Source organism: Lycium ferocissimum, chromosome 9 (genome assembly GCF_029784015.1).
Source record: "Lycium ferocissimum isolate CSIRO_LF1 chromosome 9, AGI_CSIRO_Lferr_CH_V1, whole genome shotgun sequence".
In the NCBI taxonomy this organism is placed as follows: domain Eukaryota; kingdom Viridiplantae; phylum Streptophyta; class Magnoliopsida; order Solanales; family Solanaceae; genus Lycium; species Lycium ferocissimum.
In genome coordinates this window covers 23,784,909-23,801,612 of record NC_081350.1, presented here as the reverse complement: position 1 = coordinate 23,801,612, position 16,704 = coordinate 23,784,909, and the positions used below count along the sequence as shown (strand labels likewise).

The window sequence follows — 16,704 nt, the reverse complement described above, 5'->3', positions numbered from 1 at the left end:
AAAAAAAATCAGTTTAAAAAAAAATCCAGATTTTAAAAAAAAATTCCAGATTTTTTTAAAAATTCCGTAATTTAAAAATTCCGTAATTGGTCAATAATAAAATTCGGTAATTTAAAAAAAAAAATCCAGATTTAAAAAAAAAATTCCAGATTTTTTTAAAAATTCCGTAATTTAAAAATTCCGTAATTGGTCAAAAAAAAATTCCAGATTTAAAAAAAAATTCCAGATTTTTTAAAAAATTCCGTAATTGGTCAAAAAAAAATTCCAGATTTTCTTAAAAATTCCGTAATTGGTCAAAAAAAAATTCCAGATTTTTTTAAAAATTCCGTAATTGGTCAATAATAAAATTCCGTGATTTAAAAAAAAATCCAGATTTTAAAAAAAAATTCGGATTTTTTTTTAAAGTACGGAATTTTATTATTGACCAATTACAAAATGCCATTTGGCTTTTAAAGAGTTAATTTTAACTTGTTAGTTTGAGGGGTATATTTGAGCCAAAAACAAACCTTAAGGGTATTTTTAGACCAAAAGGTGGAAGGAGGGTATTTATGAGCCTTTTTGAATAGGTTAGGGGTATTTATGAGCCTTTTCTGTTCAAAAAATAATCTAAGGTATAACCCGTTTAAAACTACAACTTACCAAACATTGAGGGATCAAAGTGACATTATCCTTTTTCTCGTTTTTATACTCAAATCATATGCCTTCCAATTTTAGCATTACTTTCAAAGTAAATTATGCATTAGTGTTTTAAAAAGCGGGGGCATTTTACTTAGTAGAGGGCGAGACGTAAGCCCCATAAATCTTGTAATTTTTAATTTATAATATAGTAAAATGCTACAATAACACAAAAATTATATATATAAAAAAAGAATGCATTAATAGTTTAAAAAAATATTAAAAAATGTTTAAAGAAACTCATAGAAAATGAAACTTCTAACATGATTTTACAAGTATAAATAATGCAATGATATAAAACTATTATCATTTGGCAAATCAACTCTAACATCTTACTTCAAACAATTGAAAAATCACATTTTTTAAAAATACATTACTATCACACATGCAATTTACCTCTCTCGAAGAAAATAATCAATAAACTCTATTTGTATTATAATTAAAACATCACTTCTTCATGATTAAAAGCAAAATTACTTTCAAATGGAGAAATAATAAAAATATGATAATTTTGAGACATATGACAAAAATATGAAGGACAATGATAAGTGAAGATGTAAAATTCGGGTATCTATTTATAAAATAAATATCAATTGCTATTCACCCTCATGGTGTTCTCAATTAGTAAGTATGCAATTCTACGGCTTGTTATTTGAGTTATTCTTAATCTTCTTATTTCTATAGATGAGAAAAACTATTAAGCATCATTTTATTAAAGAATTATGAGGGTCAAAAGTATTAACTAAGGAATTTGACACACAATTTGTAGAAGAACTGTTAAGCAAGCCCCGAGTGTTGGGCGTTAGGCGTGTTTAGGGCGTACAATTAGGCGCTTAGAGCGTAAGCCTCACATGTAAGCCCCGATGCGTTTTGCCTGTGCCCCGCCCCGGGTCCCAAAATCGCCTTTTATAATACTGATATATACTATGTAATTTACTTCCCTAAAAGAAAATAATCAATAAACTTTATCATATTATATTTAAAAAATCACTCCCTCATGTATAAAATAAAATTACTTTCAAATAGCAAAATAATAAACTATGATAATTTTGAGACAAAGGACAAAAACGTGAAGATGTAAAATTCGGCTATTTATTTTTAAAAAAAATGTTAAGTGGTATTCGCTCTCACAGTGTTCTCAAATAGTAAATATGCAATATTATGATATGTTATTTGTGTTACTCTCAATTGCCTTATTTCTATAGATGAAGAACACTATTAAGCACCATTCATTTAATAAAAAATTATGAGGGTCAATAATATTAACTAGGGAATCCCATAATTTCTTAAGCAAGCTCCTGTTTCGGACGTGAGCCCCTGTTTACCGGAACGAGTCCCAAAACTGCATTTTAAAAAGGGAAATCTACATGGCATAACTAACTATGGTACATATTTATATTTAGTAGCTATAGTTTAGATTAATTACATCTTATAGCTAAGAGTAGTATGATAAATACAATTAATAGCTACATATATATTTAAAGTAGAATACTCTCTTATTATTATTATTTATAATTTTTGTTAATCTTACTGCTCTCGCTCATACGCTCTCGCCCGCGAGTTCCGGCGAACGAGCTCCGGTCATCTTCTCCGGCGAGCGTCCTCCGGGGACGGCTTCTCTCTCTTCTCCCTCACTGACGTATAATAAAATCAGTTGTATTCAGATCCGAACACGTGGACATCTGGTCAGGTAACACATCCTTACACCGTCTCATTTTTCCATCTCCGTAGTGCATATACGCCTTTTGCAATATCCTAAACTCACCATTTTTAACGTCAAATCTCAGCTTTGTGAGTGGATTAGATGCTTTACTTAGTTGTAATAATGAGCTGAGAATAATGAGTATTAGGAATAGTTTTATTGACTTGGAAGAATTCTTCATCAAGCTTGTTCTTGTCCACTGCCATTTGAGAAGAAGGGGATGGTAATTGCCCTTCAAGTGGCTGTGGGTTTAGAAATCCGACCAGTGTATCTATGTTTTATGTATTCAAATTTTAGTGTATGACTTGCCTTCACTAAAAAAAATTGTATGCAACAAGTTGAATACAATATTTTTTGTATTTATGTTGTTTGAATACCACCGATTTTTAAATACAATAAAGTGAATACAATGTAAAAGTAAGCTATAGATGAATACAACCGAGTTGAATACATTTGACATGAATACAAATGAGTTGAATAATACATATGACTTGATACGATGAAAAGAATTTTTGAAATTTTTTTTATTATTTGTATTCATGAATACTGACTAAGCGTTTTATGAATACAACGAGACATTTTTTTAATACAATACGAACCATATTTCTGTGATGTAAATATTGAAACTGTAGCTATGGCAAATTTTAAACCCCCAAAGTGTAATCATTTATGTAAAATTCCCTTTTAAAAAACTGTTATGCACCTATGCCTTCCAATTTTAGCGTTACTTTCCAAGGAAATTATGCACCTTCCTTCCAATTTCAGCATTACTTTTATGCATTCTGATCCGTTGAAACATATTTTCCTTCAAGTTCACGGCCACAGATAGTTTTACTTACTCTTCCTCTCTCCCCTTTTTAGGTGTTGGGGAAGGGAAAATAGAGAGACATTACAGCTTGAGAATTCGAACTCATATTGGTAAGAGTTCAGGTAGCAAAGCTACTAGATCTCCACTAGTTTACTTCGTTTTTTTTTTTTTTGTTCGTTTATTTGTTTCAAGACGCCCATTAAGGAAACGCCAGTTCTGACCTCCAATCCTCCCTTCCAGTGCTTTAAAGGCGTTAGACCAATTTTTATAATGGGGCATAAGTTAAGAATTGTTGAATAAATCCTTAATTCATAGCACTACCTAACCAAAATAAGCTTATAAATTATCAAAAGTTGAAAAGTACTTATGATTCAGACAACGCAATTGAGTATAATTTCCAGAAATTTTGGATTACAGAAATGTTCTTTCCACAGGTGTTGACAGGGCAATTTAGCCCAAGCTCTAAAAGTCCTCTCATGTTTTACAATATTGTCAGAGACTATACATGTACTAAATCTGACTGCTAATTAGGATCTGATCAATTGGGACCCCAACAGCTCAAATACATAACTTTCCTAAGAGACTCCTCAGACTGCCTCACCTTCTTCGATTCTAATTTATTTGCAGAAACCAAAGAAGAAGATTGAAAAGAGAGCTTCTTGGCTTGTGAATATGACCGTAGATTATTCTTGGTGTGCTGATATACGGCTCTGATTGTGTGATTCCACCTACATATTCCTTGATCTTTCAGTGCCTCTACCACTCCCAAGCTCACTGCTGTAGCCCATGCCCTGCTTGTTGAACTCATTCTTTTCTAATATGATATTAATTCTTGAAAAAACTTGGTTATGTTTGTGAAGGTTTAATTTTGCTGAAATAGGCTTAGAAAGACTTGTATGACTTGTTGATCTAAACTCTAAAAACGTGCGCGTGTATATTGTGCTTGTTGGAGAAAACAAGAGGCTTTTGGCTGTACTTCCTGTGGTTTTGGAGCATGGTTTCTGGACTGTGGAAGTACATTTCTGCCCTTCCATATAGCTTTTAATGATAAGTATTGAAGAGGGTGTAATTGGTATTTCAATTATTATATATTTTTCTTGATCACAATTATGGGGTATAGGGATTGGTTGGTCGAAAGAGCACACAGAATTTGGAGATGTTGTTTGGTCTACTTGCTAGATTGCAGACACGTACAGTGACATGTGGTGATGTGTCTAATGCCAATAATGATATGCAGATAAGACAAACAAATAAAGAAGTGCAAATGTAGGCATGGGGCACACGGTTGGGCTTAGTAGGCGTTTGGCCATTAATTTTGAAATCATGATTTCAAATGAACGTTTGGTTATCAATTTTTAGTCATGATTTAAAATCATAATTTGAACCCAAATCATCCAAAAAATATGGTTTAGGGTTTGAAATCATAGTTTCAATTTTTTTAAATATAAAATTTAACCTATAAGTTAATATTTTATAAAAAAAAGACCCATAAATTAGTAAATATTTTTAACAATTATCCCGATTAATTATTTACCAATCTCATTAACTTCCACCAACCTTTATTTATGTCTACCAACCTTTAATTTATGTGGGTAGATTATATTAAATAGTAGTTACATTACTATTCATGTTAAATTTCGATTTTATTGAAGTAAAGTTTGATTAATTGATGTTGCATTTTTTAAAAAAGCCTTCTAATAGTGTACTAATTTTGTTATAAACTATAATTTGCTCATTTAGTAAGATTGTATAAGAATTGAGAATGTTTTGATAGTTTTCACAATTTGTGAGGTTTTAATGTCTATAAGAGAAAATACAACTTAAAATATCCAAATTATATGTCCAAACATTATTTGAAACTAGATTTCAAACCATGTCCAAACGGGGCCTTAGATTAAAGAAAATCCACTTGCGCCCAAGGTCCCAAACCATGGGAAAAGATCCTTGAAAATGAAACCACCAAAATGTTTGGAGTTACGTACATTTAGCAGGCGTTTGGCGTGAAAACCAAATATTTTTTCACTTTATTTAATATTTTGGAGTTAAGTTGTCTTTTCTTATAATTTTTGTAAAGAATATTTAGTTGTTTGAATGTATTAAAAGTGAAAATAAATTTTTTGGTGTTTTTCAAATTTCAGAATTTTCATGGCCAAACATTGATTTCCAAATAAAGTGAAAACGTTTTTCGAAAAAAAGTGAAAAAATTTCATGGCCAAACGGGCCTTATATGACGTGAAAAACTACAAAAGATCTGCCGTACTGACTAGTAGAAATACTGTTCTTGCCCCTAATACAGTCACTTGTTATATAAAGCAAATAAAAAGACTGGCAAGGTCATATTGCCTTTATTTAATTAAGGCCAAATACATAGGCAGCCCCTGAACTTGTTACAATTTTCCATGTAGACACTTCAATTAAGGGCATACTTATTAGACACTTGTAGTAGATTTAGAATGTGCCAATTGAGCACCTAATGATGACATGGCAAGAGAATGTGGATCTAACTCTTATTAGGCGCGTGAACTGGCGTAACTTCCAAACAACATTTTTTTTCCTAATCCAAATAAATCTTATTTTCCAAATCACCATCTCGGTTAAACCTGTAACCCTTCAACACCACCGTCTCCACCATTATTTCTCTTTTATCTTTTCAATACCAAACATGAGATAAAAATCTAATCAAAAGAAAGAACCCATCATTAGGATATTAATAACATGTGTTTGTCAGTTGGGAGATCAATTTTAATGCTGATAATTTGAGATATTCAGAGGTCTTTGCTTTCATGCGTTGCTAGCATTCTAGCACTTGTGCAATGAGCTTTTCGCTCAATTTTTAGAAGTTACACTTAGTTCAATAAATTTTGCTCGATGTCAATATTTGGAACCATGGCCGCTCGGTCATACGAATAAAGGATGAAAATTGAGAAATTGTAGAATTGGGTGGGGCGAAATAGAGGAGTAGATCTCGAAAGCAATCTTTGGCTCTGAAGAAGTAAATGAATGTAACATCAATTTATGGGGTTGGAAATTAAAAAAGAAAAAGAAGAAGTAAGAGGTACAAGTATTGTTTCCTTGAAGATGAAGAAGCGGCAGTATTACTTAGGTGGTTTGTGGTGGAACTCCGATAAATTCTATGCGGAAAAATGAAGAAAAGGCGTTGTGGGAATTAAATGTGAAGAAGAAAGAACAAAAAGAAAAAAAATAGCCACGTGCTACCCTTTCATTTGTTTGTTGCCACATAGGTAGCATGTTAACTTTACGCGCTTTATTTTTTCTGGAAGACTGCAATAAGGTGCTCAATTAGCACATTCTAAATATACTACAAGTGTCTAATAGGTCATGTCCTTAATTGAAGAGTCTAAATGAAAAATTGTGGCAAATTCTGGAAGCTGCCTATGGGCTATGGCCTTTAATTAAAATGAAGTCTAAAAATAGAACTAATAACAAGTCCTTGATCATCTCACAAAGATATAGAGCAATTACAAAAATATAAAAACATAGTGACAAAAAACCTCATGTTGGTAAGGAAATGCACCTTAAAGAATGGGGTAAACGGATAAACCTTTTTTCCCCTGTGCTGACGTAGAATTCTAACCTTTAACCAATTGAATGAAATTGAGTTTACAGAGGGAGCAAACACTCTGTCTTCGCTGAGGGTATATTAAGCTGATACAGAGGAACCTTATCTTTGTTTATGATCGTTTTCGGAGTACCGATGTGTGCAAATTAATTGACATATGGCTGGTTCAAAGTACTGTTGTAATCAAATTAAGTCGGTATGCAACTTGTTCACTCAATTTACATTTAATCTTTTAAGATGTGTTCTTCCTTCTAAGTTTCATTCAAATCAGGACCACCTGAGATGAGACTTCTTTACCATGTTTCTTGGTTATTCATTTGTGTAATCGGATTTTTTTTTTTTTTTTTAAAAAAATAGTAGTATTGGCAAGCATATCGAATTGATGCAGAGTACTAATCGATCTTTCATATCATAATTCCATCAAAATATCTACAGTACTTCATAATTTCATGTGTCATTCTTCGAATGATTCGAAATAATGCATGCTTCTCTAAAGATGGCATGACTTAAACTCTATTTACAATCATAGCATACATTTTTTTTCTTTTTTTCTTTCTGTCCTATCGAAAATCTTTGGGTCTTCAAAAATGACAATGAAGATACCTAGAGAAGAGATCAATTGGGACCCCAACAGCTCAAGTACATAACTGTCCTCAAAGACTCTTCAGATTGTTTTGCCTTGTCGCTCCTTGCAATAAGTGAAGAAGAAGAAAGTTTCTTAGCTTGAGAGTAAGATCTCAAGTTATTCTTTGTGTGTTGTGCCAAAGACCTCAATGGGTAATTCCATCTACACAATCCAACTTGATCTTTTAAGGCTTCAACTGTTCCAACACTGGCTGCTACTATCCACGCTCTCCTGCTTGAACTCATTTTGATTTAATTTCTTCTAAAAGAATTGAACTCTGTTTTTCTGCTTTGATTTTGATATATGAATTGATTCTCTGGTCTTTTGATTGCTAGTAAATTTGATGATTTTGAGTATGAGGTTTAGAGTTTGGGGCAAGGCTGAACTTATAGGAATGTATTGAGAGAGGAGGACGTTGTGGAAGTTGTTGGAGAGTAATAAACCAATGTCTCTCTTTGGCAAACTGTGTGCTTGGACAGTTATGGTGCCAGTGGTTTTCTAGTTATTTTATCCTATAGAAAAGCGAAATTTATTTATTTATTGATTTCTTTGTTTATTAGAGGAAAGGGTGGACCCTAACTTAAGTTTACTGAAGTTTTGGAGCTTTGAACCTGGAAGGTTCCAAATCTTTTTTTTTTTTTTTTTTTTTTTTGCTCTTTAATCTCTGAAATTATGAAATTTATAGTTTTTCCTTTAAATATTTGTTTAATTATCTAACCTTCACTTATTGAAATACGCCTTTTTCTTTTGCAATATTATTGCATAGTTGAAGAAGATGATGACAAATGGCTCCGAGGAAGTCCTTTGCACAAGTGTGCTGTTAAGTGTTAACATGATAGTGTTTCTCGGCTTCAATAGAAATATGACAAGTGTGTTCTCATTGCACTAAAAAGTATGACACATGTAATATTTTTGCTAACGATACAATTTTTTTTTTTTTCCTATTTATCTCATCTGATAAGTGGGATAAATAACATCAAGTTTGTTAGGATAAGAGGCCAGGATTAAAACTGAGATTAAAATGGTTAAAATATTTATTCCAGATTAAATAAATATTTTTAATCAAATAAAGTATAAATTCAATTTCAAACTTAATCCTTAATTTCCATGACCCAAACGATCCCTTACAACTCTTAGGTGCCGTTTGGTCATAAATACCCAAAACAAATTCACTTTTTTGGGAATTTTTGAAGTTGGAGTTGGAGTTGGAGTTGTGTTTGGCCATAATTTTTGAAATTATAGGTTTTGGTGAAATGTAGTTGTAAAAAAGTGAAAAAAATTTGAAAAATAAGTTTTTCTTGTTTTTGGTATTTCGGAATACAACTTCAAGTTGTATTCTGAATATTTATGGCCAAACGCTCAAAAGTAAAAAAAATTAAAAAAAAATTTCGAAAAAAAGTAAATAATTTTTATGGCCAAACGGCTACTTAATAGTCCAATACACTCCTGTAAGATCCGCCTGCTGAGGCGTCTATGATTTAGAAAACGGAAAAGGGTCAAATATACCCCTGTACTATCGAAAAAGGGTCAAATATACCCCTCGTTATACTTTGAGTCCAAATATACCCCTACAGTTAAGGGGAGGTGCAAATGGTGAAAGGAGGGAGGGTTAAAATTGGATTTGGACAATGAGGTGGCATGCCACATGACATTTTCTTCATTAAAAATATTCACCTTTGTCAACTTTAATGGTAATAGGGTATATTTGTGCCCAAAATATAACTGTAGGGGTATATTTGAACCCAAAAAGATAACGAGGGTATATTTGATCTTTTCGATAGTACATGGGTATATTTTGCCCTTTTCCGTTTAGAAAATCATTACTCCATAGTGACTGACTTCAAGAAAAGAGGCCGGAGAAAAATGTTATTATAAAATTTCAGTTGATTGTTTGAACGTTAAATTATCGATGTACTGAATGATCACTTTTGTATTTGGGATATCAAAATTATAGCATTAAATAGAAAAATATATCTTTCCGTCAGTTCAATTTATATGAACCCATTTGGACTCCAAGATTGGCGATATTTAAGAAAGAGGGAGACTTTTGAAATTTATGGTTCAAAATAAGCCTTGAAAATTTGTGTGGCTGTAAATCATTCATAAAGTTAATTTATTTCCAAATTAGGAAAGTCATTCATTTTGACACGAACTAAAAAGGAAATACGTTCAAACAAATTGAAACAGAGGGAGTATATTTTTTGGTCGAAATTAAACAGAAAAATATAAATCGAACAAAACTTCTAATTTTTTGGTTTCGAATAAAGAATTTATATTTTAGATTCCATTTTCTTAGAGGAGCAATTTCTTTGATAGTTCTTTCACTTCTTTTAATTGAGTCTGGAACCAAAATGCCCCCAAAAAAATATTTTGAACCAAAATATCCCAACAAAAAAAAATGTTACGAAAATACCTATAGCGCAGTAAATTACTGCGCTATAGTGTTTGTCTTTCTTTTTTTTCCGGCTCTTTTGGTTAACACTTCTTTCATTACACTTTTTAACGTACTTTGACCATAGATTAATCATGCTTCAGGACCCCGAAACTTCAATATTTTATATAGAACCCTACTTATTTTTGTGTGATTAATAAGGTAGGATCAACACATCAACGATACACAAAAGTTCGGATGACCGTTTTAGAGGTTGAAAAGTGCTCGAACGCTATTTTCGTTTCAAGGCTCGGTGACATTAGCTTGAAGTTCTTTACGAATACTTAAACTTGTTCATTATTAATTAATCAAAAGTTAGTCAAAATGGCAGCATTCATACTAAAAAAAAAAAAAAATTAAATTGCATCATTCATAACCTTGAGTAGATGAAAATACTTAACATACTAATATTCTTCAAAATAACAAAGATAATGATATATTAAACTTAAAACTAAAATCACAACATTCTTAATCATCATCGAGTACAAGTCCTCAATATCGTCCTCGAAAAAATATTGGCGGTTTCTTAAGACACATCTTTTTTCGGTAGCGATTAGTTCTCCTAGGTTGATGATGCTTGTTCTTCGGCCAACTTTAGCATGTAAAATCTACATCGTCTTGCCGATCATCGTTGTTTTCTTTTCTAATCCTTTGCACGGCAAGCTCGTAAGTTTCTGGACCTACTTGAGGCATGGTTAAGGAGTACCTTGTTGGGATTGGAGCATTGAGATTTTTCAAGTCACGAACAAGACGTTCTGATTCGGCAAGCCGATGTGACCATTCTCGGCGTAAACCGCAATAATATTCCCGCGGATCTGAATATTTCACCTTTGCGAAATCATCATTACGCTCTATGAAGGTGGGGATTTAGCTTATCTAGTTTGAAATCACTGGTATCACTCGAAAAAGCTTGCTATGATTTGAACTCTCATCATCGCTATTTGGTTCTTTTGGAAGGAGTAAAGACTAAAGCTGAGTTTCTACTACTCGACATTGAATATGGTGTAGTCTAATAACAAAGAAAGGGCTACTTATATAGTTGCAAACCCCCAAGTACCCTTTGGGGGGGGGGGGGGGAGGGTCTTTATGACCCTACCTACTTACCTTATTGTAAGAAAAATATTAATCTTCATCGGACATTTCACAGTCCGAATCCCACTTGGATCTATATCTTGTGCTACCATGTATACCATATTCTACCCTATGGTAACGTATTTGCATCCGATTGTTCTCTTCGTGAAAACGATTAAGCCAAATTAAACTCTTGTGGAGTTCGCGAGGCATTGACATAGCACGTTTTTTGGGGCGTTTAAGCCCTATTGACGCTAACTTGTGCTCCGGTCTTTGCAATTTCTCCTAACACGCCAATCTCACTCCGTCATTTTATTATTGTATTCTCCATTAAATCTATCGTTAGGGTTATTTGAGTAATGAAAAGCATCATCATCTAGTTCCCGGTGTCGTACCCATTTTCAAATATGTTTCTTTGAGTGAACGATATAACATGACTCATATCTCTAAATTGGTCAAAAAATGACATAGTAGCTCAATTTTGTGTGGAATGTGTGTGGTTGGTAACAACTATTCGTCAAATTACATTATATAAAGTTTGATTCGAATCATGACGTTTTTCTGTTTGACAGTTGAGGTGACAATATGGTGCAGTGGTATATCGTAGTAAAATAATGCGTTATACCAGTATAACGCATTAAATTACTGCGTTATACTCTTACTGAGTGCATTAACGCAGTTACTGCGCTATACTGCTGGAATGTGCCATAACGCATTTATTTTATGCGTTATGCAACTCTCCATACTTAATTTGATTTGACGTAACACTGCAAGACACTGTAATTATATGCATGCGTTGGTTCTATATTCAAACTTCAAATCTTATAAATACCGAGTTCGTATAACACAAAAAGAAAAAGCAAAAAATTCAAAGTTTCATCTAGTTTTTGCGTTTTGTATTCCTCCTAAATTATTCAAAATATGGCAGATGTTCCAAGAATTAGAATTTCTTTATTCTGGGACGGACAAATTATATTCGAGGAAAATAATTTGCACTATGATTCTTCCCTAAAATACCATGTTAAGTTTCCACTTGACTTAAAATTCTCAAAACTACTCCAAGCCTTGTATAATAGACTACAAGTTAGTAGAAGTGATTTTGATCTAAACATAATTGGAAAATATCCAACGTCATTTACGCCGCAAGGTGTAATTAGTTATGGACAGTGGTACATTCAAGACGATGATTCGTTGACTGATTTTTTGAAGGCACCTTATGATTATAGGAAATGCATAACTTTAAACGTCCTTAAAATTTATATAGAGAAGGTCCCCATTAATCAACTTGAATTCATGGCTAGGGCTCCTCGGGAAGCCCGAAATAGACCTCGTCGGGAAGCCCCGTCTATAATTCAGGCCGAAGTCACTCAAGCGGAACCTACTTATCAACACAATTACCCTGACATGAGTACCTATGAAAGCATTTTGACTAGCCAAATGCCTCTGGATAGTTTAAGTCAGCAATTTGACGGGGTATTATTATTATTATTAAATATTCATTTTTTATATTATTATTATTATTATTATTATTATTATTATTATTATTATGTGTAGTGGCACTTGAATGCTACTAATGATGTCAATTATATTATTTAGGGGTTATACACCTGATATGGATCATATCGGACGGTCTCCTCAATCGGGATGGATGAATCGGGTTGAACATCCTCACCTATCCAACAACTCAAAGCGATAGTCCTTCCTCAAGTTTCGGTGCGAATTACTATCGGTACGTTTATTTTTTTTTAACATCAATAGTGTTATTTGATGTGTAGTAGTTAAACACCCTAATTTCTTGTGTAGGAGAATGTGGTGGTTGCACCAAATTATAGGCAAAGGCGTCTTTATAGATAGTCTAGATTATCCGAATTATATAGTGACATCATCCAACGATAGTGAGGAAATACCTAATGCGGAGGAAAGTGACGATGAGATTGAGGTTGGAACTAATCCTCAACATCAAGTAGAACTGTTGCAAGACATGATGAACGATCCAAGACACGAGGAGGAACCGAATTCCAAAGAACCATTTGAATAGCAACGGTCGACTCCGGTTCGGCCATTACAAAGCCAATTTCAACAGCAAGAGTTAATCCCGATTCAGTGGCATTCCGATGAGATCCCCTATCTTGATCATTTTCAAGATCGCCCAGATGCCTTTGTCTTTACTAGGGATGATGATCATATTCGGCGAAGTTTGTGGAAAGAGCCAGTGGATCTGGTAAAACAAAAGGCTCATATTGAAAAAGGGATGATTTTCAGCTCGAAAAAATCATTGCAAAGGGCTGTTAAGATTTATTGCATCCAGGGGATGAGGGAGTTTAAAGTTGACGATTCCACACGAAAACTTTGGCGATTGGTCTGCAAGCGAAAATATCAAGGCTGCGAATGGATGCTCCGTGGTAAGGAAACTGCTGAAAAGATGTGGACTATTTTAAAGTTCTACACAAAGCACACTTGTGATATGGGTGACCTCTCAGATGATCATTGCAATCTAGATACTAATTTGATTGTGCGTGTATTAGTTGGCGACATTAGAGAAAACCCAAGGTATCCCCTTCGCCTAAGTTTATTTTATTTTTGGTGTTAATATAATGTTCCTTGTTGTTATATGCTGATATTTCAACTTTTTCAGGTACCCTATTAAAGATTGTATTAGAGCCGTCCTGAAAGTATATAGCAAAATTGTTACTAGGAGGAAGGCGTATCTTGGGCGTAGGCTTGCACATGAAATAGTCTTCGCAATTGGGAATGCTCTTTCAAGACGTTGCCGAGATACATGGCGGCTCTACAACACTTCAATTATGGTACTTGTTGTTGAATGGAAGCTCAAATCGAAGCTTTGGTGTGCCGTAATATTTTTGATTTTGTATTTTAGGCCTTCAAACCATGCATTGATGGGTTTGCTCATTGTCGGCTTTGTAATATCAATAGATGGAACACATGTGTACGGGAAGTATGACATAAAGCTGCTAATAGCGATTGGAATGGATGCAAATGGAGCTATATTCCCTTTAGCTTTTGCAATTGCGGCTAATGAGAGCATTAGTACGTGGGGTATGTTTTTGGACTACTTAAGGCAAGACGTTATTAAGGATCGCATGGGAATATGTGTGATATCAGACGGACATGCCTTTGCATATTGCACAATATGTTCAATTTGCGGGGGTGGCGACCTTTCTTTGCCTACCATCGTTATTGTTTAAGTCATTTGAAGGCAAACTTCCAAAAGGTATATCGAATCCCAGCACTTTTCAATTGGATGTGGACGGCTGCAACAGAGCATCAGGAGAAGAAGTTTAACCTGCAGATGGACATTATTAGGCGGACGAATGAGGAAGCCTTCCACTAGTTAAATGCAATTGATAAAGACAAAGGAACATTACACCAGGATGAAGGTAGGCGATGGGGTATGCTAACAACAAACGGCTACGAGTCATTCAATGGTTTGTTGAAATACGCACGGGGACTACCGTCGCAATGGTGAGAATGACATTTAAAAGCGGGTTGTGGAGCGGTTCGTCGATAGATCAAAAGAGGCCAAAGCACGTACGAAAAGATCTAAGATGGATGCCAAAATCGTTAAAACTGTTCGAGTACCACAAATATAAGGCTCAAAAACATGACCGGATGGAGTACAACCCTGCAGAGCGCATATTTGAACTCACAACAAGTGTGCACCAAGGTAAAGGAGGTAACGTTCACACAATTTGTGCGATTCCAAGAACATGCACATGCGGCAAGTGGCAATCATATCACATGCCATGTTCTCATGCCTTCAAGTGTTTTATCACAATGGGAAAGAACGCCTCCTCGTACATGGTGAGAATATACGGTTGAAAATTATGCAAGAACGTATCTTTGGAAGGTTCTACCCACTTGATAGTGAGAGAGTTATTGGCCACGGATCCATTTTCAATGGTTGCAAATAAAGCATTTATATCCGTAAATTCGGAAAGAATGCATACTCGCGTATTCATAATGAAATGGATGTTCCACCGGGAGATACACTCGAAAATGCTCATTTTGCAATTATGTTGGTTATGATAAGCGCAAGTGTCCCTTACGACATGGTGGTCAAACTACATCTCGCGGTGGAAGTACCTCGTGGTGGAGGAAACTTTAGTGGTGGAAGTACCTCTAGTGCGGTGGCACATCTCGCGGTGGTGGCGGAAGATCAACTCGAGGGCATTAATTGATGAATGTTTTTTAAGTTTTTTTCTTACTTTGATGATTGTATTTTTAAAAGTTTGGGTTTCTTATTAATGAATTAGTATGTTAAGTATTTTCATCTACTCAAGGTTATGAATGATGCAATTTAATTAAGTTTTTTTTTTTTTGTATGAATGCTGCCATTTTGACTAACTTTTGATTAATTAACAATGAACAAATTTAAGTATTCGTAAAGAACTTCAAGCTAATGTCACCGAGCCTTGAAACGAAAATAGCGTTCGACCACTTTTCAAAATCTAAAACGGCCATCCGAACTTTTGTGTATCCTTAATGTGTTGATCCTACCTTATTAATCGCACAAAAATAAGTAGGGTTCTATATAAAATATTAAAGTTTCGGGGTCTCGAAGCATGATTAATCTATGGTCAAAGTAAGTTAAAAAGTGTAACGAAAGAAGGGTTAACCAAAAGAGCCGGAAAAAAAAATATACTGCGCTAAAGGTATTTTCGTAACTTTTTTTTTTGTTGGGGTATTTTAGTTCAAAATGTGTTTTTTTGGGGCATTTTGGTTCTGGACTCTTTAATTTTTCCGTTCGGCTCTTTTGCTCAACTCAATCTGTGTCATCAGAGTGTTCGTAAATTGACTATTTGGAATTCCCAAAATTGTGCTATGATCAACAACTAATTCAACTTCACTGTGGAGCTAAGAATTACTAATAGAGATGCAGTTTACTCCCTCATTATTTGTTCCTTTTTATCTTGATACTCCCGTTAAATAATTTTTATTAGAAACTATTTAATTGGACCTAATTTTATTACATTATTGATTGATTATGCTTTAAATTAATTATTAGCAACTTGTATAATTACCTAATTAACTATATTGAAAAAAAAAAATCTCTCCTGATTTTTTGAAAATAGGAAATAATTAAAAAAAGATATATTTTTCTTAGAAGAGATAAATAAAAAGGAGATTTATGATTCAAACAACGCAATAACGCAATGGAGTATAATTCCCAGAAATTTGGATTATAGAAATGTTCTTTCCACAAATGTTAAATGGGCAATTTAACCCAAGCTCTAAAAAATCCTCTCATGTTTACAATATTGTCAAAGACTATATATGTACTAAATCTAAGTACTAATTAGGATTGATCAATTGGGACCCCAACAGCTCAAATACATAACTTTCCTTAGAGACTCTTCAGATTGCTTCACTTTCTCCTTCAATTCTTTGTTTGCAGAAACCAAAGAAGAAGATTGAGCAGAGAGCTTCTTGGCTTGTGAATATGACCGAAGATTGTTCTTGGCGTGCTGATGTACGGCTCTGATTGTGTGATTCCACCTACATATTCCTTGATCTTTTAGTGCCTCTACCACTCCCAAGCTCACTGCTGTAACCCATGCCCTGCTTGTTGAACTCATTTTTTTATAATATGATCTTTATTTTTGAAAAAACTTGGCTATATTTGTGAAGGTTTAATTTTGCTGAAATAGGCTTAGAAAGACTTTTATAAGTTGTTAGTTTGAACTCTCTATGATCTTTATTTGTGAAGGTTTAATTTTGCTGAAATCGGTTTAGAAGGACTTGTATATATATAGTACGCTTGTTGGAAAAAACTAGAGGCTTGTGGCCGTAC

At 33.9% G+C, this 16,704-nt stretch overlaps 3 protein-coding genes and 1 pseudogene across 3 annotated transcripts; all 4 read right to left on the bottom strand.

The window, feature by feature from the left end:
* The window catches only part of LOC132029947 (uncharacterized protein At4g15970-like), an 81,718-nt pseudogene that overhangs the window by 32,599 nt on the left and 32,415 nt on the right, over window positions 1–16,704 (bottom strand).
* On the bottom strand, window positions 3,556–4,178 carry LOC132029949 (uncharacterized). The gene has a single exon (XM_059419373.1). It carries the CDS (start codon window positions 3,991–3,993, stop codon window positions 3,724–3,726), a length of 270 nt encoding a protein of 89 aa, XP_059275356.1. The 5' UTR covers window positions 3,994–4,178; the 3' UTR covers window positions 3,556–3,723.
* Window positions 7,145–7,783, bottom strand: LOC132029956 (uncharacterized). The gene has a single exon (XM_059419378.1). The coding sequence runs from the start codon at window positions 7,633–7,635 to the stop codon at window positions 7,381–7,383; it is 255 nt and encodes an 84-aa protein (XP_059275361.1). The 5' UTR covers window positions 7,636–7,783; the 3' UTR covers window positions 7,145–7,380.
* LOC132029951 (uncharacterized) lies at window positions 16,068–16,642 on the bottom strand. Its single transcript, XM_059419374.1, has one exon. The coding sequence runs from the start codon at window positions 16,487–16,489 to the stop codon at window positions 16,220–16,222; it is 270 nt and encodes an 89-aa protein (XP_059275357.1). The 5' UTR covers window positions 16,490–16,642; the 3' UTR covers window positions 16,068–16,219.